The 23,504-nt window shown below is 47.6% G+C and overlaps 2 protein-coding genes across 14 annotated transcripts in view; one reads left to right on the top strand and one right to left on the bottom strand.

The window, feature by feature from the left end:
- Positions 1–9,853, bottom strand: part of LOC105467080 (cell division cycle 25C) — a 55,515-nt gene extending 45,662 nt beyond the window's left edge. For 3 of the 8 annotated variants that reach the window (XM_071098363.1, XM_011716439.3, XM_011716441.3), the window contains exons 1-3: positions 3,135–3,914; positions 1,728–1,822; positions 659–704 (exon numbers count right to left, since the gene is read on the bottom strand). In XM_071098363.1, coding sequence (XP_070954464.1) covers positions 659–704; positions 1,728–1,822; positions 3,135–3,328 — 335 coding nt within the window. In that variant the 5' untranslated portion in view covers positions 3,329–3,914. Of the gene's footprint in view, positions 1–658; positions 705–1,727; positions 1,823–3,134; positions 4,019–4,300; positions 4,646–9,701 lie in introns of those variants that run through there. The other 5 variants (XM_011716438.2, XM_011716436.3, XM_011716437.3 and 2 more) reach the window with 5 other exon arrangements.
- Positions 9,303–21,779, top strand: LOC105467081 (family with sequence similarity 53 member C). Of its 6 annotated transcripts, none has more exons than XM_071098365.1 (7): positions 9,349–9,363; positions 9,512–9,598; positions 9,954–10,053; positions 12,927–13,156; positions 13,551–13,608; positions 16,557–17,341; positions 18,763–21,779. In XM_071098365.1, the coding sequence occupies exons 4-7, from the start codon at positions 13,079–13,081 to the stop codon at positions 19,018–19,020; spliced, it is 1,179 nt and encodes a 392-aa protein (XP_070954466.1). In that variant the 5' UTR covers positions 9,349–9,363; positions 9,512–9,598; positions 9,954–10,053; positions 12,927–13,078; the 3' UTR covers positions 19,021–21,779. The 6 variants fall into 6 exon arrangements, with proteins under 6 accessions (XP_011714748.2, XP_011714749.2, XP_070954467.1 ...); XM_071098364.1 differs by having other exon boundaries at positions 9,828–10,053; XM_071098366.1 differs by lacking the exon at positions 9,512–9,598 and having other exon boundaries at positions 9,334–9,363.
- The last annotated feature ends 1,725 nt before the right edge of the window (positions 21,780–23,504 follow it).

Below are 23,504 nucleotides of genomic sequence, written 5' to 3'. Positions count from 1 at the left end.
GCCAGGAATCCAGACACTGATTCCAGAGCCTACACTCTGTACTTTCTTTTTTCTTTTCAACACGCAGTCTCGCTCTGTCGCCCAGGCTGGAGGGCAGTGGTGTGGTCTCCGCTCACTGCAACCTCCGCCTCCCGGGCTCAAGCAATTCTCCTACCTCAACCTCCCAAGTAGCTGCGATTACAGGCATGTGCCACCCCACCCGGCTAATTTTTGTATTTTTAATAGAGACGGGGTTTCTGCATGATGGGCAGGCTGGTCTTGAACTCCTGACCTCATCTGATCCGCCTGCCTTGGCCTACCAAAGTGCTGGGATTACTACAGATGTAAGCCACCGCGCCTGGCCACTCTGAACTTTGAATTACTAAGATACAGCACTTTTCACATTCAAATAAAAGCCTATATAAGTGTAGTATACCATTTTCCTTCATTTCCTTATAGATACTTCTGATTATGACAGTTAAAATGAATAGCCTTCATTTTCACAACACTATTTAGATCTGGAAACCTTAGAAACTGTTCAAGGTAAGGAACTAGGCCTCAAAGCCCACTTATACCCAATATGAAAGGTTTTGCACTCTGCAGAGTCCGCACAGGATAAAATCTCTATGACCGGTGCTAAAAAGCTTTTGCATGGGGTTCATTTAGCAACAGAACTTACATCCCAGCTAAATGCACTTCCTGAAGTCCTGAAGAATCCAGGTGACCTGCAATCAAATATAAAAAATCAGTAAAAGGAGTTATTTTTGTCCATGCATCCTGTTTTTCCTTCAGATTTTCTTCATTACCAGTAAGCCATATTAATTTCAAGGACTGAGCTTTTGAATACAAAGCCTCTCGATTGATACCCATTTCATAGTACAAGGTACAATTTCACAGAAACTTAAGGTTTTATGTGTCACTAAAAGAAGTAGTGCTGGGAAACACTGTACTTTGCTACCTACGGAGTTTTTTGTTTTTTTTTTTTTTAATGAGTAGAAAAGAAAGGTTATGGCTCAGAAAATCTGAAATTAGAATTCTGGAAGGTTAACTTATGAAACATTCCTTTTGGAATATTTTATATAAAACATATAAGAATTAAATGACAATGTATTTCTTTTTCTTTGAGACGCAGTCTCGCTCTGTCGCCAGGCGGGAGTGCATTGGTGCTATCTCAGCTCACTGCAAGCTCCGCCTCCCGAGTTCAACCGATTCTCCTGCCTCAGCCTCCCGAATGGCTGGGACTACAGGCACACGCCACCACGCCAGCTAATTTTTGTATTTTTAGTAGAGATGGGGTTTCACCATGTTGGCCAGGATGGTCTCGATCTCTTGACCTCGTGATCTGCCCACCTTGGCCTCCCAAAGTGCCAGGATTACAGACATGAGCCACTGCACCTGGCCAACATATTTCTTTACGCTGGTTTCTTTGCCTCTGCTGAGATTAGACTAAGGCACAAAACTTCTCATATCCTAATGACTATACTTTCATTCCCACCGTTAATCAGTCAACAAAATATGTTCCTACTTGTCTAACATTTTCAAATGCAAAGTAGCTCCTATTAGTGTTATTATCTTTCTCTTCCCATTGGCTTAATCATTCTCAAAAATTCTCTAGTTACCCACAAAATGCCATCTCTCTAGGCAGACTCTTTTTATACTTTCACCACCTTCTGTCTCTATCCTACTTCCCTGTTTTCTCCCTTAAAAGTTATTCTTCCCTTCAAGGCCTTTATATCCCTTCTCCCTACCAGTTTCATCAAGGTCTGCAGAAGTGGTAAGCTGAGTGGCAGTTATCTCCCCACTGCTAAGATTCGAAAGATCGAGGCAACGTTTTGGGGTTCCTCTGTTGAGACATAATGGTACATCGAAATTTCCATTAGATTGTTATATCCTTAAAAGTCAAAGATCATGTCATCCTCTTCTTTTTTTTTTTTTTTGCAATAGAGTCTTGCTCTGTCTCCCCGGCTCGAGTACAGTGGCACGATCTTGGCTCACTGCAACCTCCGCCTCTCGGGTTCAAGCGATTCTCCTGCCTCAGCCTCCCAAATAGCTGGGATCACAGGCGCCTGCCACCACGCCCAGCTATTTGTAGTAGAGATGGGGCTTCACCATGTCAGCCAGGCTGGTCTTGAACTCCTAACCTCAGGTGATCCGCCCACCTCGGCCTCCCAAAGTGCTGGGATTACAGGTGTGAGCCACAGCGCCTGACCAATCCTCTTCATCTGAAACACCCCTTAATGACTATCAGATTATCTGAACAGTGTCCAAATAAATCTAATTGCTTTTTGGAAATATCTCAGACTGGGCTGAGAAAAGTCTCCCACTACCATAATCTGTACCTCATTTTCTCCTTACCAACATATTGAAACAGATAATTTTTTTTTTTTGAGGCCCAGAGTTTATTGGCCAAGGAGGATCTTGACTCCACATTCCCTGTCCTGAGCACCATGTACACAGGCTTGATTTCTCCCCAGAGTCCCTAGTTTTTCTCAGGTACTACTTCTCTTCGTTTGCTAGTTGAGACATGGTATGATCAGAATTCAAAGTACAACTGCAATAACGTTAATATTAATACTAATAAAGTGACCGGCTCGTAATGCAGCAGTTTTCAAAGACTTTTGCCAGATATCACATCATTTGATTCTCACAAGATCCTAGTAAGATAGGAAGAGATTATTATTTCTTTCTTGTCTTTTCTTTTTGAGATAGAGTCTCACTCTGTTTCCCAAGCTGAAGTGCAGTGAGGCGATCTTGGCTAACTGCAGCCTCCAGCTCCTGGGCTCAAGCAATCCTCCCACCTCAGCCTCCTGAGTAGCTGGGACTATAGGCATCACCACGCTCAGCTAATTTTTAATATTTCTTGTAGAGACGGGGTCTTGCCATGTTGCCCAGGCTGGTCTTGAACTCCTGGACTCAGGCGATCCGCCCTCCTTAGCCTCCCAAAGTGTGGAGATTACAGGTATGAGCCAAATCGCCTGGCTGATATTATAATTTCTTGTCACAGAAAAGAACTCAAAAGGGTTACACAGTCAAGGGCAGAGCTGAGACTTAAACCCTGACCTTTGAGCCAGGATAACTGAAAACAAACCAACAAACAAACCCAACTGTTTGGAAATAGCAAAGGCAACAAAGTGTAAAAATAAAAGTATATTTACCCAGACAAAATGCTTAGGTTTGTAGAATCACCAATAAATTTGCCCACTGGAGTGCTAGGGACATCTTGACAGACAGTAAAGGAAGTGTCTCTCTCCAGGAGCAGGTTTAACATTTTCCTTTGATTAGACCTAAAACTGGGTCCTGAGCCAGAGCTTCCTTCCTCTCTTGTAGATGAGAAGAGTTCCGTAGACATGGTCTTCGAATTCTCACCAGGAGAAAAACAAAACCTAGCTAGGAGGAAAACGTCATCTCTATCGGTACCTCACAGTTCCCTCAGCTTTCCCAAACTCCTCCACCCTTTCCAGCCAGGCGGATCAGCATTGGAAGAGGGGCATTCCCGAAGGGTGATTCACAGCCTGGCTCCAGGTTAGAACCTGAATTCACCGACGAGAGGCAACCTTAGGACCTTAAAGATGGAATGAAGAGAGGATTTTGACTTGTTCCACGCCACACAGCTCGAGACTCCTGACCAGAAAGAACCCAGGTCGTAACTCGCGACAGTGCCCATTCGGCCCTCCCAATCTCTGTTTGTGTGGGCCGACTGGACCCTAAGAGGACAATGGGGTCTCCGTGATTCCGTGGCGGAGACGGCTGCGGACTTACCTCAAGCCTGGAGTCTGAGGCTTGCCTACAAGAGGAGGGAAAGTGGATAGGGATCGGACACAGGCGAAGACTCGAGCAGAATGAAAGAAAATCTGGGGGAAAGGAGGCAGTTAACCAGACTGCAACTCTGCCTCCCGACTGGGTAGGCCAACGTCGGACTCAGCGTCTTCCCCGCGCAGGAGGCCAAAGTTATGGCCTGCGAGCAAGAATATCAACAGCCGCAAGCGTTGACCATTCAAACCTTCCGCCCGCCCAGTAACCTATCCCCGCTCGCCTCTAAGCTGCGTCAGCCAATCTCCGTGCGCGCGCCCAGACCCTCACGGCCTATCGTGGGGCTGGCACATTACCCGGCGTGTGCTTGCTCTGGAAGTGGTAAGACTTGCCCCGCCCCATAGCCAGAGCAGGATAGTGATTGGCCCACCAGCGTTAGGCAGGCTGCGGGGTAAGCTCCGCCTCACGGGGAGCCTGCCGCATCATTGGCTCTCCCTCTCACCAATCGCCACACCCTTTCTGTTTTCTTCTTTCCCTCGGCCCCACGAACCCCGGGAGATTTAAATCGCACCTTACTAGTGATGACCATTCGCTAGGATAATACTAGGAGAGATTCTTTTGGGTGGAGGGTGTTGTAAGCGTTTCATTTTCCTTGCTTCTTTCTCGTGCCGTTTTCGCGGACGTTTTCTTCTGAGTTTTGCTGGCCTTCCACGGGACATGGAGCGTTTGCTGCTGGTGTGGCAGGTATTGGGGGGAGACAGGTGTGTGTGTTTATGCTGAGAGGCATTAGCCCCTTCCAAGAGCTTTCTTTGTTTGGCGTTTCTTTTAGTGTGCAGCATCTCAGAGACGCTAGTTTACGTGGGTAAAAAGAAATTCCATTGCAGGGAAAGTGGAGGAATTAAATTATCTTGGTATAATCCTTATCACAATCCAGAGGACCTCAAAGATTGGTTATTCATGGAAATTTGAACATTGACGAGGTGATATTTAGAAATTACTGGCCGGGCGCGGTGGCTCACGCCCGTAATCCCAGCACTTTGGGAGGCCGAGGTGGGCAGATTACATGAGGTCAGGGGTTCAAAACCAGCCTGGCCAACATGATGAAACCCCCGTCTCTACTAAAAATACAAAAATTAGCTGGGTGTGGTGGCACACACCTGTACTCCCAGCTACTTGGGAGGCTGAGGCATGATTACTTGCTGGAACCCGGGAGACGGTGGTTGCGCCACTGCACTCCAGCCTGGGCATTAGAGTGAAACAAAAAGACATTCCTAATGTTAGGGATTTGCTTTTAAATAATCCTGTGCTGGGGGAGGGTATTGATGATACAAGATTGACCCTGAGTGTTGAGTGATAGGGGGCAGGAAGGTCCATCATATCTGTGCATCTCAACGTTTAATTTGCACACTAACCACCTGAGGACCTGTTAAATGCAGATTCTGATTTGGGAGGTCTGGGTTGTGGTTGCGGCCGGAGATTCTGCCCGTCTAACAAGCCCCCAGCTGATGGTGAGGTAGCTGGTCATAGGAACATACTTTGAGCGGTAAGGTATTACCCCATACTCCTTACTTCAGTGTATATTTGAAAATTTCCATAATAAAAATGTTCAAAATAACCTTGGAAGCTCTTTAACATGCAGGCTCCAGAAACGATAATTCAATAGGTCTAAAGTGGGGTCATTATCAAGGCCCCCAGGTGCTACCCATGCAGACAGCTTACAGATCAAGCTTTGAGAAACAAAAGTCAAAATGCAACTTCTGTCTGATGTCAGGATTTTGGTGGTGGTAGTGGCTGAGAGGCACAGTGTAGCCAGCTGGTTTTTATCCTAATACCCTTTGCATCTGTAGAAACTGCTTCCCCAGAAAGGAGATGTGTGAGGAGTCTTGGTCCTCTAGGATACAGACAGTGAGTGTGGGAGTTAGCACAGAGCCTTGCTATGCCAGGTGAGTTTGAAAATCAGGCTGGGGATTAAGGGAGTGTGGGATGAGTTGTTATCTGCTTTGACGACTACAGTATAATCACACTTTGTGGGAAACTGTATACTTCCCTGCAGGTGGGAAGTAGAGACAGACAAAGTTATTCTCCAGTAGTGGCAAAAGCAGATAGATTATGGCAAGTGCACACCTGGCTACCAGTGCTTTCTGCACCAGGTCCTCAAGTAAGTGCAGTTGTGGGTGGTCACAACAAAGATGTCAACCAAGTAGCTTTAGTTCAATGTCAGGTGATAGAAATATACTAGAATCTGAGCACTCTGACAAAGTTGCAGCATTCCTAAAACAAATTCTGTAAAAATCTAGCCCAAAAATAAGTTTCTGAGACTTTTCTCAAATAGAAGTTATATACCTAGTCCTTAAGAGTGTTTTTTTTTTTTGGGGGGGGGGGTTGTTTTTGTTTTTGTTTTTGAGACAGAGTCTCACTCTCTCCCAGGCTGGAGTACAGTGGCGCGGTCTTGGCCCACTGCAACCTCTGCCTCCCGGGTTCAAGCAATTCTCCTGCCTCAGCCTCCCAAATAGCTGGGACTACAGGTGCCCACCACCACGCCCAGCTGATTTTTGTATTTTTAGTTGAGACGGGGTTTCACCATGTTGGCCAGGCTCGTCTCAAACTCCTGACCTCAGGTAATCCACCCGCCTCGGCCTCCCAGAGTGCTGGGGTTATAGGCGTAAGCCACCATGCCTGGCCAACAAAACTCTTAAAAGCTCTACTTTTCCTAATGAAATTGTTTTCCTACCAAACATTTTTACTATCTCCTCATGATTCCAGCTGGCTTAGCTAATTGCAACATACTTAGCTAATTACATGTTAAGTTTACATGCATGCATACAAACTGTGAAATGGTAGAATTATTTTAAAGGGAAGTCAAATATTGTCTTTTATATCTTGATTTCTGAGGGTGTTGGAATATATCTAAGTTATCCTTCCCAGAAGAAAGAATATTAGGGAGGTGGGAAGTTTGGTGTTTAATCTGATTTGAAGATTTACTTTTTCTGTTGGATTGAGGGCATTGATCCTATGTCATCCTTGGGGAATCCCTATCTAGGCTCCTGATTCACTGTGATAAGCAGTGAGCTGTGTTCCTTCACCTTGACCTCAGTCTGACCCATACTTGTTGTGGCCAGGGCACTGCGGCAGCCTGGGCTTCACCCTGAAACACCAAACAAGAACGGGAGGTTCAGCCATCACTCCTGGGATGCCCAGATCAGGCAGTGGAGAAGAGCCCTACATTCCTGGGACCCTCCCTGCCAGCCTCCGCAGGGCAGAAGGGCTGAGGGATGTGTTTTCTATTCCTGGTTCTTTTTATGACTGGTAGGCTTAGCCCTACTTCTCCCCACTTTGCAGAGGTTTAGCTTTCACTGGGTGAAAAGGGAAGGTCTGAATCGAGTGTATGTTCCTCCCACTTGGCTGTTCCTTCCTAGGCAGGGAATGGAGAGTCTCTTAGAGCCAATGGATTCCACTCCTTTGGATGACCTCCTGAATCACTGGCTCCAGGCCCTGGAACCTTCAGAATATGGATGGAGAGTATCCTTTACTGAAACCCACTGAAGCAGGGTTACAGATGGGGTTTGGCCCATGAGGGCACAATTAAGATGCGGTTCAAAGCAGTGGCTCAAGAACAAAAGAATAAAAAGGGGGCAGCAGGGAAAAAGAGCAGGACATGAGTAAAAAAATCCTTGGGAACTAAAAGTAGAATAAGGAGATTTAATTATGGGTAGGACTGTTAGGCTGCACTGGGAGGCAACATAGATGATTTCATAGATGATGAAAGGGGATGTAACCTTCCTTTGAAATGAGGCCTGAAACTTGACTTGCAGGTTTTTTTTTGTTGTTGTTGTTTTTGTTTTGTTTTGGGTCTCAGTTTCTTTCAATGTTTTGCAAATGAGCCAATGCCTACTTTTAACTCAACCATTTAACTAGTAAGCTTGGTTAATAATAAAAAGGGGAACAGCTTAGTGGTGAAAAGCAAGGGCTTTTAGACTGCTTTTTGATAGTACCTTTGCCTACCATGTGGGCAGTCACTTAACCTCTTGGGCTGTTTCATTTGTCAAAGAGAAGGTTTTGTTTCATTTGATGATTGTAAGAAAAAATGAGAATATATATCAAAGTATGTAGTCCAAGTGTGGTGGTTCACACCTGGAATCCCAGTACTTTGTTTTTTGTTTGTTTGTTTTTGAGACAGAGTCTCATTCTGTTGCCCAGGCTGGGGTGCAGTGGCACAATCTCGGCTCACTGCAATCTCTGCCTCCCTGGTTCAAGTGATTCTCCTGCCTCAGCCTCCTGAGTAGCTGGGATTACAGGTGGGCGCCACAATGCCCAGCTAATTTTTGTATTTTTTAGTAGAGATGGGGTTTCACCATGTTGGCCAGGCTGGTCTCGAACACCTGACCTCAGGTGATCCGCCTGCCTCAGCCTCCCAAAGTGCTAGGATTACAGGTGTGAGACACCATGCCAATCCCAGCACTTTGTGAGGCCAAGGTGGGAAGACTGAGGCCAGGCGTTTGAGACTACCCTGGGCAACATAGCAAGACGCCTCTCTCTACAAAAATAGAAAGAAATATGCTGGACACGGTGGCACACTCCTGTAGTTCTAGCTACTCAGGAGACTGAGATGGGAAGGATTGCTTGAGCCCAGAAGTTCAAGGCTGCAGTGAGCTATGATCGCTCACTGCACTCCAGCCTGAGCAACAGCAAAACCCCTGAGCAACAGCAAAACCCCGTTTCTAAAAAAAAAAAAAAAAAAGCATGGTGTCTGGCACATAAGAGCAATTCTTGGAAACCATGTGTCCCATACTTCATGGCCCCTGACTCTGCTCCTTTTGCCAAGGGGAAATAGGCAGTGCAAGGTAAATCTCTCCACCCCTATTTTCTCAGTTAGTACTGTACCTCACTTTTCTTTTTCAGTTTGCAGACTTGGTGACTCCTGCCTCCTCCCCTCCCTGGCTCAGTGAGGAAGATCCCTGCCACTGGCTCTACTTTCCAGCTGATCACAGCTATTTACCTGTCCCAGTCTTGAGTAAGGCACAAAATATTTACAGAAAACAGACGTCTTTCAGAGGACTTGCTGCTAAGTGTAATAGTGAAGATTACTTGCATACTGCTACTTTCCAATCAATTAAAAAAAAAGAAATAGAAAACTTTGTATTACAAAGAAATCACAACACGAACGCAGTTTAAAGCCTCTCCTTTATCCACTTTTTTGCTTGACTCCCTAAACCATCTGTGATGCTAGCTGAGACTCGAATTTACATAAGAGCCAGAAACCATCAACCCAACCTCTTCACACACTAACGTCTACATTCGTGTCTTTAAAAAAGACTTAAACTTTGGCTCATGTGGGAGGTGGTGGTAGTGGTGGAGACTTAATAAAAGGTGGTTTCGTCTTCCTGAAGTGGAAATATAGCACCGTCAACATCTTTTCCCCATCTGGCTGTTTCCTCCTTCCCTTTCTGTTTAAGGAAAGTGTAACCACCGTACTTCTCCCCACCTCCCCGCACCTCCCCCAACAAACGCAAGCAACTGAACCGCCTATGATGTCATAATCACAATCCCATTACCTCATCCTGCTGAGGGGGGGCGGAGAGAGAGGAGAGGGAGTGAACAGCCCTGGGCTATCCTGAGCTTTACAAAGTGTTCTGGGTGAGTGCAAATTACAGAACCAAGTGGAAACGTCCCCGCAACCATTATAAGTTCTGGGTTTTTAAGGTTCAGGCCGATCCGGCAGCTGCAAGAGCGGCTCCTGGGACTCCGAGCAGGCCCTAATCGGCGCTTGGACCACACTTCCCAGCAGCCTTCACGCCGCGGACGGGTCCTTTGCTGGGGGAAGGGGGCTTCCTTCGAAGAGGTGGTCGTGGAGGGCGGGGCAGCCGAGCAGGTGAGGGGCACTGTGGCTAATTGCATGACGCGGGCCGAACCGAGTGGGAGGCTGCAGTTGGGCCGATGGAGGGAGGGAGGGCAGGGGCGATGCCTTTGTTTACCTTCTCCCGACATGGCCTCCCCCGCGGGTTTCAAGATGTACCTCCAACTGGGACCGTCCACTTTCTGCGATATTTTGGAGGGGGTGACTCGTTAGTGAGGAAACCACCCCCATCCCTAAATCAAAGCGCCAGGCTCGTTCCCGACAGCGCTGTCCGAGAGAGACTTTGAGAGAGACACGACACGAAGCTGCCCTCTCCGTGGGTGGCTCGGGGGGATTCTGCGAGCCGGAGCTGTCCCACTACTCTCCTCAGGGACTCGTTGGTTCGCGCCAGCGCCTTTTAAGGACACCGTGGGGCGAACGGAGCGCTCAGAGCTGCTCCGGCCGCGGCCCTGGGAGCTGGAGGAGCTGCGGTAGGTGGCGGAGGGCAGGTGGCGCTGGGGCCTCGGGGCGGGCACCTCAACTGTCCCTCCCTCCTTTCCTCTTTCCCCTCCCCCAGCCCGACCGCCCGCGCGGCCGGGCCTCGCAGGCCGCCTCCGCGGGGAGAGCACGGGACCCGGTGGGGGAGGGGGTGGCGAAGTGCTAAGTCCCAGACCCTCCCCATCCCTTGCGTCCTGAGTTCGCTACCCGCGGCCAGATGATGGAACCTAGTGGGAAGAGGCGAACGACAGCCCCCCCTGAGCGAGCCCTGGCGCCCCCCCGCTCCGGGGACCAGCGGACGCCCCATGCCCCACCCCGCGGGGACAGGCAGGGCAACAGAGGGAGAGGTTGAAGATTGGAGGGGCCTAGCCTTTTGCTTCTTCATGGGGGTGGGGGGAGGGGTGTTCCCCACTTGTCACCCCTTTCCCCAGCAGAACCATATGGAGGAAGAGCAGGCAGGTCTCCACCTACCTGTTCATGCACCTCCCTGCCTTCCTCATGTTTTCCTTCAGTCTCCCCAAGAGGTGTGGGGCCGGGACCTGGGGGGAAGGTCCCCAAGGGATTTGTGACTCTCCTCCCTGTTGGCCTGACCTGATCCTACCTTGTCTAGGTTCAGCACAACCTCAGCATCCCTGAAACAGGAGTGTCAGGGGTTACTGCCATCCAATAGGAGATGGGGTGGGGGTCTGATCTTTATTTTTGGGGGCTGCTGGTGGAGGGAAAGCCTGAACTGAGAGTTAGGCCTGGTGGGGTTGCTGAGAGGGCCTAGCGGCCTGCTGCTCTCTGAAGGGCTGAGCCCCGTGCCAGTTCTTAAACTGAGAAGTTTTAACTTGTTTAGTGACTGTTCAGGGCTGTCTCTACCCTTCAGATACACAAAATGGAAGGGGAAGGAAGGCGGCAAGAGAGGGCTTCTTACACTTTTTTCAATGCCTGCTTGAGAAAGAGGAGGCCCCTCGCGGAGCTGGTTTGCCTTCTTTTGTGTCCTGGTTTGATTCCTTATGGCTTCCGTTCTGTTCCCCCTCTCAGCCTGGCCTGTTTTAGGAAACTCAGGCTGAGAGTATCAGTTGCGTGGTGGTAGTTGCATTGTTCCAATTACCGCTGTGTGTGGCCACATCCCAACAATTAAAATGCAGAAAAACACAAATTCACTCTCTTGACTTGATCCTAGAGATGGCTGGGAGTTTGCTGTTTGTCCAAATGCCTCATGAAAAGCTAGAGAGTTTGCCTCACTCCCTGCTCCTCATAGCTGGTTAGCCTGAGGCCTGGGGTCTCGGGGGTAAAATCCTGCACTTAGGTTCCCTCTCTGGTTGATCTTTGAGGGCAGCAGAGTTAAGAAACCAGGAGCAGAAGTAATATAAGCTTTAGCTTCTCCCGTAAGAATATAGGGGAAGCAGCTGAAGAGAGCTCCCCGGAAGCTAGAATTTTGTTCAGGGTGGTAATAATTATGCATGAAAATGATAGTTAACTATAACGATGATTGACTTCTCTTGCACCTTTCTTCCAAAGAACTCCAAATACATACAGGTTTATCTCTTTGCTCTTCCTTATGGCCTCCTTCTGAGGTGTGAGTGGGGTAGAGATAATTTCCTCTTCTTTGTAGAGTGATCTGCCCCCAAGGTCACAGAAGGAACAGCCCTCTTGGGCTTTTCTTAGTGTACAGGTGAGGGAGGATGGTATTCAGCCAGAGAGATAGACCCTATTGCCTTCTTCATCTTATTGATTTCATTACTTCTGACATTCTGAGGCCTTGAAGATTCACAAACGGGAACAAGAAATGGTAGTCTACGTGGACTCCTGATTTTTATAGGCCAGATGGTACATTTTGTACATTTTAATATGTTATATTGTTCCTGTGACAGGTTAAGATTATTCTGCCCACTTTACATATGGGTAAACTGAGGCCAGCGAGTATTAAATGATTTGTCAAAACTCTTAGCAAATTAGACTAATAATTAGATTTCTTGATGATTTGTTCTCTTGACTAGCTAATGCTACACACATTCTCTGGTAAGCTGTCAGCTTGCTGGTCATTTCCGGGAATAGACAGAATAAAATCAAGACACTGGCTTAACCTCCCCTTTTCCCTTGAGCAAGGCCCCTCAGGTAATTGTGTGGGCTTGAAGCCTGTTCTCTGATACAGTTAGTTTGCTTCTATCAGAAGTTGACCATGAGAAAGAATCTTGGTTAACTGTATCCATGGACTTTGCATCAGATCAGGCTAAAAACTTAGTTGAATAAAGTCATGGAATTGTTTATAACGTCTGTAGAGTTGAAATGTATTGGAATTACCCTGATCATTTCCTTATCCTCTTCCCATTTGATAAGAAAACAAACACCATATCTATGGGAAAACAATAATATATCAAATGTTTAGGCTGTGGGAGGACATAAAATCCTATGTACTCAGGTCTGAAGCAGAAAGTCTTGCCTACAACCACTGTTCTTCCTTGTTCTCTTATTTCTATTTCTGTAGTTTAGGAGAAGGGTACCTCTTTTCACTTCTGACTAGAAGATAAAATACTGGGCTGATCTCGAGGGAAATAATCATTTGGGCATCCCTCTCTCTCACGTGAGCAGCTGTTTTCTAAGTGCTGCTGGTATTCCAGTTAGAAACAACAGAGCATGAACCAGGTTAAGGGTAGCAAATAAGTTTCAACTTGATTGCCAACTCTATTTTTTTTCATATCTGGACTGCCAGTTCATAATTTCTGAAGCTGTGTTTAGGCTTAGCTAGAAAGAGCTGTGATCAATTGATGTCTGCCAGAGGCCTGGCTTAGGGGTGCTGTGGTATGTGTGCCATGCATTTTCCATCTCTGGACCAGGTGCATCTCTAATATCACTTGGGGCTGGTCCCTCTAATTGGCAGACTCAGCAGGCATGACTGGAGAGGGAAGTCCCAATGGTGCTAGAATGGTGCTGCAGTGGCAGAAGACGGCTTACGAGTGAGGTCTGGAAGAACAACAGGGAAGACATCCATCATTTGCTCCAAAGTGTGCAAGTCAAATCCTGGGGAGAATCATGATAACCCTGATCACTGAGCAGCTACAGAAGCAGACTCTGGATGAGCTGAAATGCACACGCTTCAGCATCAGTCTGGTAAAAGACCAGTCTTCCTGCTTCTCCACGACCCCCTCCCCCTTTTTTCTGAGGCTGATTGTTGCTACTACTTTACTCTTGTCCTGTGCTGTATGAATCATGGTACTTAACCTGAAGAGCCCACTAATGGCTCAAAACCCAGCCCAAAAGGAAGGGGGCAGGGATTTTTCCACCTATAGAGAAGGGACAACAAAACTTGGGTGGAGAAGGGTTTGAGATGTTGGAAGATGTGGATTGTTTGACTTACTAACTTTGGGAAGACGAGAGGAAGAACACTTAATGTCCCTAACATCCCTATAGCTCATGAATTGCAGAGGAGAACTGAAGAGGGCTTCCTAGAAATCTGTCAGTGTGTCCTGAATCCAAATCATGATGGATATTCTCTCTTTCTTAGCCTTTGCCTGATCATGCAGACATCTCCAACTGTGGGAACCCTTTCCAGCTTGTGTCTGGTAAGGCATCGTGTGTGTTTGTGTATATGTGTATACCCATTCCTCTCTCCACACATTTCTATCATTGGTTTCCAGTGAACAGGGCTAGCAAGCCTACCTCTAGAACTTTCTTGCCAGGGTCAACTTCTGAGATTGGCAGTTGTCTTTCATGTTATAGCATGAAAGTTATCTGGTTGGTTTGCTCTTATTCTAGCTTTGTGGAGACTTGTATAACCTATTTTTTTGAATAGGTAATACATTCACATGGTTCAAAATTTAAAAAATAACAACAAAAAGGTTATGCTGAGAAAAGTGTTACTCTCCTGTTCCCTATCTACTCAGCTTCTACCACCTCCCTAAAAGTATAAGTTTCTTACACAGTATATGTGACTAGAATTTCTGTATATAAAAAGAAGCAAATGTGTATATTTATTTCCTTTCTTTTTTTTTTTTTAAGTTCTGGGCTACATGTGCAGAACCTGCAGGTTTGTTACATAGGTATACATGTGCTGTGGTGGTTTGCTGCACCTATTTTATTTCCACATTTTTAACACAAAAGGTTGCATACTATATATTATTTTGTACCTTAAAAAAAAAAAAATAGGACCGGGCCTGGTGGCTAACGCCTATAATCCCAGCACTTTGGGAGGCTGAGGCAGGGAGATCACCTGAGGTCAGGAGTTTGAGACCAGCCTGACGAACATGGAGAAACCCCATCTCTACTAAAAATATAAAATTAGCTGGGTGTGGTGGCTCATGCCTGTAATTCCAGCTACTAGGGAGGCTGAGGCAGGAGAATCACTTGAACCCAGGAGGCGGAGGTTGCGGTGAGGCAAGATGGCGCCATTGCACTCCAGCCTGGGCAACAAGAGTGAAACTCCATCTCAAAAAAAAAAAAAAATCACTGGGCACAGTGGCTCATGCTTGTAATCCTAGCACTTTGGGAGGCCAAGGTGGGCTGATCATGAGATTAGGAGTTCGAGACCAGCCTGGCCAACACAATGAAACCCTGCCTCTACTAAAAATACAAAAATTAGCCTGGCATGGTAGTGCACATCTGTAATCCCAGCTACTCGGGAGGGCAAGGCAGAAGAATCACTTGAACCCGGGAGGCGGAGGTTGTGGTAAGTGCAGATTACGCCACTGTACTCCAGCCTGGGCAACAAAGAAAGACTCCATCTCAAAAAAAGAAAAAAAAAAAAAAAACTTTAATATAGCTAGGAGATCTTTCCCTATCAGAATGCTGAGCATTCCCTTGTTATATATAGCTGCATATTATTACACTGCATAGATGTACAGTGGCTTATTTCACGAATCTTCTATTGATGTACATTTAGGTTATTTCCAATCTTGTTTCAGTACATAAAACTGTAGTGGGCCAGACGTGGTGACTCATGCCTGTAATCCCAGCACTTTGGGAGGCCGAGGTGGGCAGATAGCTTGAGGCCAGGGGTTCGAGACCAGCCTGGCCATCATGGTGAAACCCCGTCTCTATTAAAAATACAAAAATTAGCCGGGCATGGTGGCAGGTGCCTGTATTCCCAGCTACTTGGGAGGCTGAGGCAGGAGAGTTGTCTGAACCCAGGAGGTGGAGGTTGCAGTGAGCCGAGATCGTGCCCACTGCACTCTAGCCTGGGTGACAGAGCAAGACACCATCTCAAAAAAAAAAAAAAAGAAACTGTAGTGAATAACCTTGTACATATGTCATTTTTTCACATGTGAAAATATATCTGAGGTATAAATTCCTAGATTATTAATTAGTCAGTTAAAGGGCCCCTGATGGTAGGGACATTTAGATGGAGGCATCACTGGTGGACAATCAGAACTCCTTAACTCATGCTGCTCAACTGTTCTACATCTCATTTTCTTTTCTAGGATACCTAGCAAGGGAAGTGAGTTGGCAAAAACATGTTCATTCAGTCTCTTCCTCCCGTTTATCAAAGACTTGCTGAAAGCCAGGTGTTGTGTCATAAGTATAGAGCAGGAACTCATGGTCTCTGCCCTCGTAGTGGTTAGTAGAGGGAAGAACTATAGACCAAATACACTCAGTATGAATTTTGCCACCGTCAAGTCTGACTTCTTATACTTGTCATTTGCCCCAAATATCCAGCCCCTGCAGAATTCCAGCCAGCTTGGACTCCAGAGGAGTTTGGACTAGGCCCTTTGTCCCTTAATGAGCCATCTCCCAAAAGTCACAATTTTGGTTGGAATACAGTGAGTGAGGATTGTTTCTTTTAGTCCATTTTCCCTTCCTTCTCTTGGTCCCTCCATCTGTTTGGATTTAAGAGAAGGCCTAGGGGAAGGGAATCGGAATATGTGGGTGACCAGCCACAAAGGAAGATGAGCAGCACAAAGTCTTAGGGTTTCCCAAGCCCAGGTTTCACTGTCAAAGGCCTTCCCCACCCTGTTTGCCCTCCCTAGGAATAAAAGTGATCTCTTACCTGCCTGATTACCTCTTACTTTTTGGCAGTACTAACTCCTGACTTGGTGCTGTTGACACATGAGAAGAGGAAAGGCCAAGGAAGGAGAGCATAGGCCTGCTTTTCAGCATCCAGAGCAAGCGTAGGGGAGGGGCAGGGGAGGGATGAGCAGGACACACACAATCGTGTTTGTTTCTTTTGACTTCTTTTACCTTTCAGAGAGAATGGCAGGCAGTAGATGAAATGTTTTTGATTCCAGGTAGTTGGTCACAATGGAGGCAACAGAGCGTAGTGGTTTAAAAACCTGGCTTTCACATCAGACAGACCTGGATTTGAATCCTCCTTTGGTCTTTTGATTGCTGTGTGATTTTGGGAAAGTCACTGAATTTCTCTTATCTGTGAAATGGAGATAATGATAATGATACTACCTACCTCATAAAGTTTTTGGAAATTTTCACATAAAATGCTCCATACATTGTGTGGCACGTGGTAAGTTCTTAAAAAATGTAAGCTATCATTAATATTATTTTTATTACAAATGCCTTCCAGAAGGTGCTTCCTGGAGGGGCCTGCCCCACTGTTCCTGTGCTGAGTTCCAGGACAGCCTCAACTTCAGCTACCATCCCTCAGGCCTGAGCCTGCACCTCAGACCACCCAGTCGGGGAAGCTCCCCCAAGGAGCAGCCCCTCTCCCAAGTCCTAAGACCTGAGCCCCCAGACCCAGAGAAGCTTCCTGTGCCCCCTGCCCCTCCATCCAAGAGGCACTGCCGCTCACTCTCAGTGCCCGTGGACCTGTCTCGCTGGCAGCCGGTGTGGCGGCCCGCCCCCTCCAAGCTGTGGACTCCCATCAAGCACCGGGGCAGTGGTGGAGGGGGTGGGCCGCAGGTGCCTCACCAGAGCCCCCCGAAGCGGGTCTCCAGCCTCAGGTTCCTCCAAGCTCCCAGTGCCTCTTCTCAATGTGTCCCAGCCCACAGACCCTACAGCCCTCCTTTCTTCAGCCTGGCCCTGGCCCAAGATTCCTCTCGACCCTGCGCTGCCTCCCCTCAAAGTGGCTCCTGGGAGAGTGATGCTGAGTCCTTGTCACCTTGCCCACCTCAGCGCCGCTTCTCCTTGTCACCCAGCCTGGGCCCGCAGGCAAGCCGCTTCTTGCCCTCTGCCCGGAGCTCTCCTGCATCCTCACCAGAGCTGCCCTGGCGACCTCGAGGTCTCCGCAACCTTCCCCGAAGCCGCTCACAGCCTTGTGATCTGGATGCCCGCAAAACTGGGGTCAAGCGGCGCCACGAGGAGGACCCCCGGCGTCTGCGGCCTTCCTTGGACTTTGACAAGATGAATCAGGTGGGACCAACAAGACTAGGGGAGCTTGGATGGGAGTGTGGGGACTCTGTTCTGTTTCCGCTTTTGAGCTAGCCCCTAGCTTCATTACCCTGCCGCTCCCATCTCCCCCCCGCCACCAACAGCACCTCCTTTAGCTCTCAGGGTGACCTACCATCCCAGCTTGGCTGGGACTGTCCCAGTTTTAGTACTGAAAGTCCCCCCATCCTGTGAAATGCCTTAATCCTGGGAGTTAGAGAAACTGGGGTGAGACCCATGTTAAACCTTCCAACAGGGATCCCAAATTGTCTTGCAAGAGGTACTTTCCCTCCTTTCCAAGAATGCATAAGCTGCAAAAAATTTCATCATCAGTACCTACTCCTTGTGCCCAAAGCTGGTTTTGCCACTTGCCTGTCACTGCTTCAAAGTGGTTCTGTGAGGGCTGAAGCAAGATGGGCTGCTACAGTGTATTCATTTGTTAGACCAATGTTTTTTGACTTCCTGGTTTGAGTATAGTTATTGTATGTATGCACTTGCTCACTCTTTTCATATTATTCTTTCTAGACCACTGGGTTACAAACCTCTTTAAGAATTGATTTAGGCCGGGCTCAGTGGCTCAAGCCTGTAATCCCAGCACTTTGGGTGGCCGAGACGGGCGGATCACAAGGTCAGGAGATCGAGACCATCCTGGCTAACACAGTGAAACCCCGTCTCTACTAAAAAATGCAAAAAAACTAGCCGGGCGGGTTGGCGGGCGCCTGTAGTCCCAGCTACTCGGGAGGCTAAGGTAGGAGAATGGCCTAAACCTGGGAGGCGGAGCTTGCAGTGAGCTGAGATCCGGCCACTGCACCCCAGCCTGGGCGACAGAGCAAGACTCCGTCTCAAAAAAAAAAAAAAAAAAAAAAAAAAGAATTGATTTAACTTTTTCATAGAGTCGTCCATCCCATCTGCAAATATTTACTGACTCTGACTAGGCACTGGCAGTACAGAGTAGTGAAACACTGCAGATGATGTTCTTGCCCTCACAGAGCTTCTATTCTTGAATCCAATGGAAATAATGGGCGCCAAATTTTGTCAGAAAGTTTACAAATCACACCTGTAATCCCAGCACTTTGGGAGGCCAAGGCGGGCAGATCTTGAAGTCAGGAGATTGAGACCATCCTGGTTAACACGGTGAAACCCCGTCTCTACTAAAAATACAAAAAATTAGCCGGGCATGGTGGCGGGTGCCTGTAGTCCCAGCTACTCAGGAGGCTGAGGCAGGAGAATGGCGTGAACCCAGGAGGCGAAGCTTGCAGTGAGCCAAGATCATGCCACTGCATTCCAGCCTGGGTGACAAAGCGAGACTCCGTCTCAAAAAAAAAAAAAGAATGTTTACAAACCTTACCCTAAAGCCTTAGAATTCTTGCCTTCAGGTGTAACTGTCTTCTTTGTTTGTTTGACAGAAACCATACTCAGGAGGTCTCTGTCTCCAAGAAACAGCCCGGGAAGGCAGCAGCATCTCTCCACCGTGGTTCATGGCCTGTAGCCCCCCACCCCTCTCTGCTTCCTGCAGCCCCACTGGGGGTTCCTCCCAGGTGCTGAGTGAAAGCGAAGAGGAGGAGGAGGGGGCTGTGCGGTGGGGTCGGCAGGCGCTGAGCAAGCGGACACTGTGCCAGCAGGACTTTGGGGACCTGGACTTGAATTTGATTGAGGAGAACTAAAACTGAGAGGCTACTTCCTGGGGCCACACAGACTGACTCTCTCATGGCTACTAACAAGTGTCGAGGCCCCAAGGCTGGGGGCCAAGCCTGGGAATGGGGGTGAGTGGAGGGCTCCGACTCAGGGCAGCCGGAAATCTCGCTCCAGCAAGCTCGACCATGCCGAGAGACTGGCTGGGACAAGATAAACGGAGCTGGTGGCGGGAGGGACAGCCCCAGAGCAGACCCTTCCCATGGCGGCCCTGAGTGTGAGTATCCCTGCCACAAAGAGAGCAATGGGCAGGGAAGGAACGGGTCCGCCGACCCCAGCTCGGGGAATTTCACTAGCCCCTTTGCTTCAAAGGGCACTTGTGTCTTAGAATTTGGCCAGGGTGGGGGGTTGAGTCAGCCTCCTCAGAGAAACTGCGTGAGAGTGTGTGCGTGCATGGGCGTGTACTTGTGGAACGGTGTGTTTGCGTAGCCTTAGGGAAGGAAGGCAATTGCTCCTTAACAGCAGAGTATCATGATACCCCCGGGATCTTGAGTTTTTTACAGGATGTTAGGTTTGCTCAAGGAGTCAAGAGGAGGGCGCAAAGTTTTCCTTTTTTCTAAATAGCTCTGGAACCAGGCTTGTAATCCATAGCATCACTGACTCTGCAAAGGATTTCATTTTGGGGCACAGCAGGGTGTTTTAAGTGCTGTGACTTCAGCTAATGATCTTTTCCTCAGCCCCACCCCCTCCCCACTAGCTCGATCTAGTATATTGGGGAATGCAGGTGGGGGGTGTCACCATATTTTTTCTGAGCTGGCCTTTTTTTCTCATTAGATTGTCTAGGCTATATACCACCTGCCTCTTTTGCCCTGTTGAATAGAGTTGCACACAGCACACGGGCAACTGACGCAGGGTTGAGGGACTCTCTCTCTGTCTCTCTCTGCCTCTGCTGATGGGACCCTTTTCCCTCACCCTCTGCCCTTCTAGGTCATAGACTAGGTAGGAAGGCCCTGTATTGGTCTGCAGCATCTACTGAGGCAGACCTGCAACAGAAGTGGCATTCAGTCCCCAGCAGACATGAGTGAGCTCACCCCAGCACTGCTGTTGGGAAGGTGACTACAGGAAACCAATTCTTACAAGATCCAGGCCCAGCCTTTTCGACCTGCTTGAGAAGGAGGAAGGGGTGGTTGGCATTTAATAGTTTGCTTGTCTTCCACTCATGCCAGGAAGTGTTTATTTGCCTTTAATTGGCCCTGAGAGACCATAGGGAGGTTGGGGCTCACCGAGGGATTGGCTGAGGATGTATAAAGCAAAGGCTGTGAGAAGCAGTTGGGAGTTTGGTTGTCATTGGATTGAATTTACTTTTTTGTTTCTCACCCGCAACTTGAGCCAGGACAGCTGGTCCCAGTGGCCACAGTGATGGGTTTAAGTACCTTGGTAGGGCTGGCACCAGTGGAAACACATACTGAAGCTGACCCCACAGTAGCTTGTGAGGTTTTGTCCAGCTTTGGTTAGACCCTACATGACCAAATTGGACCTGCCCTTCTTCTTTATGGCAAGAAGGGCATTTTTCTGTTCAATTTCCAGGGTTTCCTAAGACCCAGTTCCTCTTGTAAGGGAAGAAGACCAAGGTCTTTGTGTTTTCTTCCTCATGGAATTGAACCTGACATTTTCTGGATCTCCTGCACGTCAGGAGCATCAGTGAGGCTTCAGCCTCCTCGTCTCCACTCCAGAGAGGAGGTGGCCATGTCTTCTTAAGCCTCTGGCCCTCAGAGGCTCCTCCCTATCTCCTGGCTAGTTACTACTGGGCTACCAGGTCTCTAGGGGCTTCAGAGAGGCCCTCTGGAGAATCCAGGGAAACCGTGAGCCCAGGAGTTGCCCATCTATGGTTTCATTCCTCCCCTGGCTCTTCTCCCTCTTCAGGCCATAATTTCCCTGGTGCCAACTTCTTTTCCTTCTGGGGTATCCTCATCCCTGGGCTCTCTGCTGCAGATTGGCTGTGCCAGCTTCCCACAGGTCACTGGCAATGCCAGTGAGTTTCTGCAGGCCCTAAGCTGAAGAAGTGAGGCAGTGATTCTGCCTCCATCCTGGTTTCCCCAAAGCCCCAGGGCACCATCCTTAGGGGAGAAGGTCTACAGTTATCATTATTTTAATTCCATTACTTTCAGTCTGGAAAACTAAGCTAGTCAGAACTATCATCTTGCTTCCCAATCTAAGAACCTGTGGCCCTGGAACACTTTTCAAGAAGTGGTTCATTTTGCTTTACACAGTAGATCTGTTTCAACAGTTCTGTGTAAACCAAATGCTGTTTTTCAATGCATTTGGACTGCTGACCATTTAAAAGCAGCCTATGATTGCTTCTTTTTGTAAAGCAAGCAACCTCCCTTCACTTTAGCTGTTTTGACTATTTGAATTTTCACATATTGGGCTTGCCCAGAGTGGAGCACACCTCCAGGGCATGTGGCTGACACTGGGTAGATGTCTGCATCTGTGCTGTGTGTGTGGTGTGGTTGGCCAGTAGGTGAGTATCCCTGTGTGTGTGAGTGAAGCCACTCCCCAGGCTGGTGCTCTCTTCCTGTGCCCAGTGACTGCCCAGTGGCAGCCCAGCTGCCCTTCACTCCCACCTGCTGCCAAAGTCCCTGTGCTAATGGGATTACAAATACAAAAAGTGGAAAAAAAATTTTCGTAAACTTTGTTTTATATTAAAAAAAAATCCATAAGTCTGTGTGTGTTAAACATGAGGTTCTGCCTCTGTGGCTGTGTTTGAAAAAATAAAGTTTTATTAGAATAATCCATTTTCCCAAGCAACCTTGTGTACTACAGTGTCTTCTTCCCTTCCCCACAAAGACAGACAAGGAAGAAGCAGGGTAGGAGGCCACCTAACTCTTTCAGCCCCTTCCTCTAAGATGTAGGTCAACCTTTCAAAAAGGGGCAGTATTTGGACCCTAGGCCCTTTGCCGGCCATGGCAGGATGTTATACTGTGGCCCAGGCTACTGCTAAGGCCTTGGTTATTTTTGGCAGTCTGGTTTGGTCTCTCTTTCCCTGGCACTTATACTAGTCTCCTCCTGCCTGCTGTCACTCTCACTTCCAGCAAGTTGAAGTCAAGTATTAATGCATTCCAGCTCCCTGAGAAATGGTTTATGGTACAGTCAGGAACTTGTCTAGATTGGTTTGTAGGCTTTGGGAAGTAGGGAGAAGGCAGGGTGGGAGACGGCCAGGGATCTTTCTTAAGTTTTCACATGTTACATCCTGGAGAGATAAAGGTTTAGTCATCAGAATTCAGATTCCAAAGACCTAGGCAATTTTTCCATCCTAAAAATACTGCTTTTGGAAAATTATCCTAGCTGTAAAGCTTCTCTTTTGTTGTAGAAGACAGTATTTTCCCTAATGTTTCCTTTTGGAGTGTTGGTTTGTGGAAAGAAGCTATGTGGCTCACTCTTTCTTTAGACCTTTCTATTCTACGCTTTCTTCTCTCTATGTTGACATTCTTCCAATGTGTGTAGGTGAAGTGTAGTTGCTCAGAGATCCAGGCAGGAGCCTCTGTCCCTAAGGCTTAGCCTTTCTTTACCAGTTGTGGTGTTAATTTGCCAGGCAGCAAGAAGAGTCAAGTTGCTTAGCCTATGTCCTGGTTTCCTGCTTCAAATTGGTGGCACTCATCATTGAATACCAATGAAGTGTGCTCAGGAGGACAGGATTGACTTGACTACCTGGAGCAGGAACCTTTGCAGGGCTGCAAATACACCCTAGAAAAAGTGAGGGTTGTTATCTGCGCTGGAAACAAAGGAAGGGCTTTTGGGAAGTGGAGGGCAGTGGCATGTAGTTAAAGAAGCTTAGAATTACATTTGTTTTTGTTTAAAACTGATGTTTCATTTCACCTACTGATTGAGCAGGGGTAAAGTTTGAACATCTAAAATGACTTTGTCTCCCCCTTTCTTTCTTTTGAGTTTATTTTTGTTGGATTTTTCTGCTGTTTATTTTCTGTGAGGCCAAGTGTGATTTCATTTTTCATTCCTGAAGTCTTGTTAATATAGGAAAGAATGTAAACTCCATGAGGGCAAGAGTTTTGTTTTATTCAATATTGTGTCCCCAACACTTTGGGAAGTTCCTGGCACATGAAAAGTGCTGGCCACATTTGTTGAATGCATTTCCCTTTTTGCCTTTCCCATCCCTGAACTTAGGTACATTTCTGTCTCTCTGCTGAGAAATCAGCCTTGGACATTGGGGCAGTAGTTAAATCTCTGTATGGGAGAAAATCTCAGCAGTTAATTTTGATAGAAAAGTTGCAAGGCAGATAGATCTTGTATGGATTCACCCTTGTTCCCCTTCTACCAACTACAGCTTATGGGCCATGTGCTTTAAGAGGTGGCTCTCAGCCCAGAAAAACATTCTGAGTCAGGCCTCAGGTTGGCTGTGGGAGATGGAAGTTAAAAAGAAGTGGAGGGAGGAATGTTTCCTTGGCGCTCCACAGGGTTGGTTCTAGAATGATTTTCCTATATGTTTTATACTTTAGTAAAA

This window comes from Macaca nemestrina, chromosome 6 (genome assembly GCF_043159975.1).
Source record: "Macaca nemestrina isolate mMacNem1 chromosome 6, mMacNem.hap1, whole genome shotgun sequence".
Classification (NCBI taxonomy): Eukaryota; Metazoa; Chordata; class Mammalia; order Primates; family Cercopithecidae; genus Macaca; species Macaca nemestrina.
The sequence above is the reverse complement of the archived record's forward strand: the minus strand, read 5'-3'. Positions and strand labels throughout refer to the sequence as shown.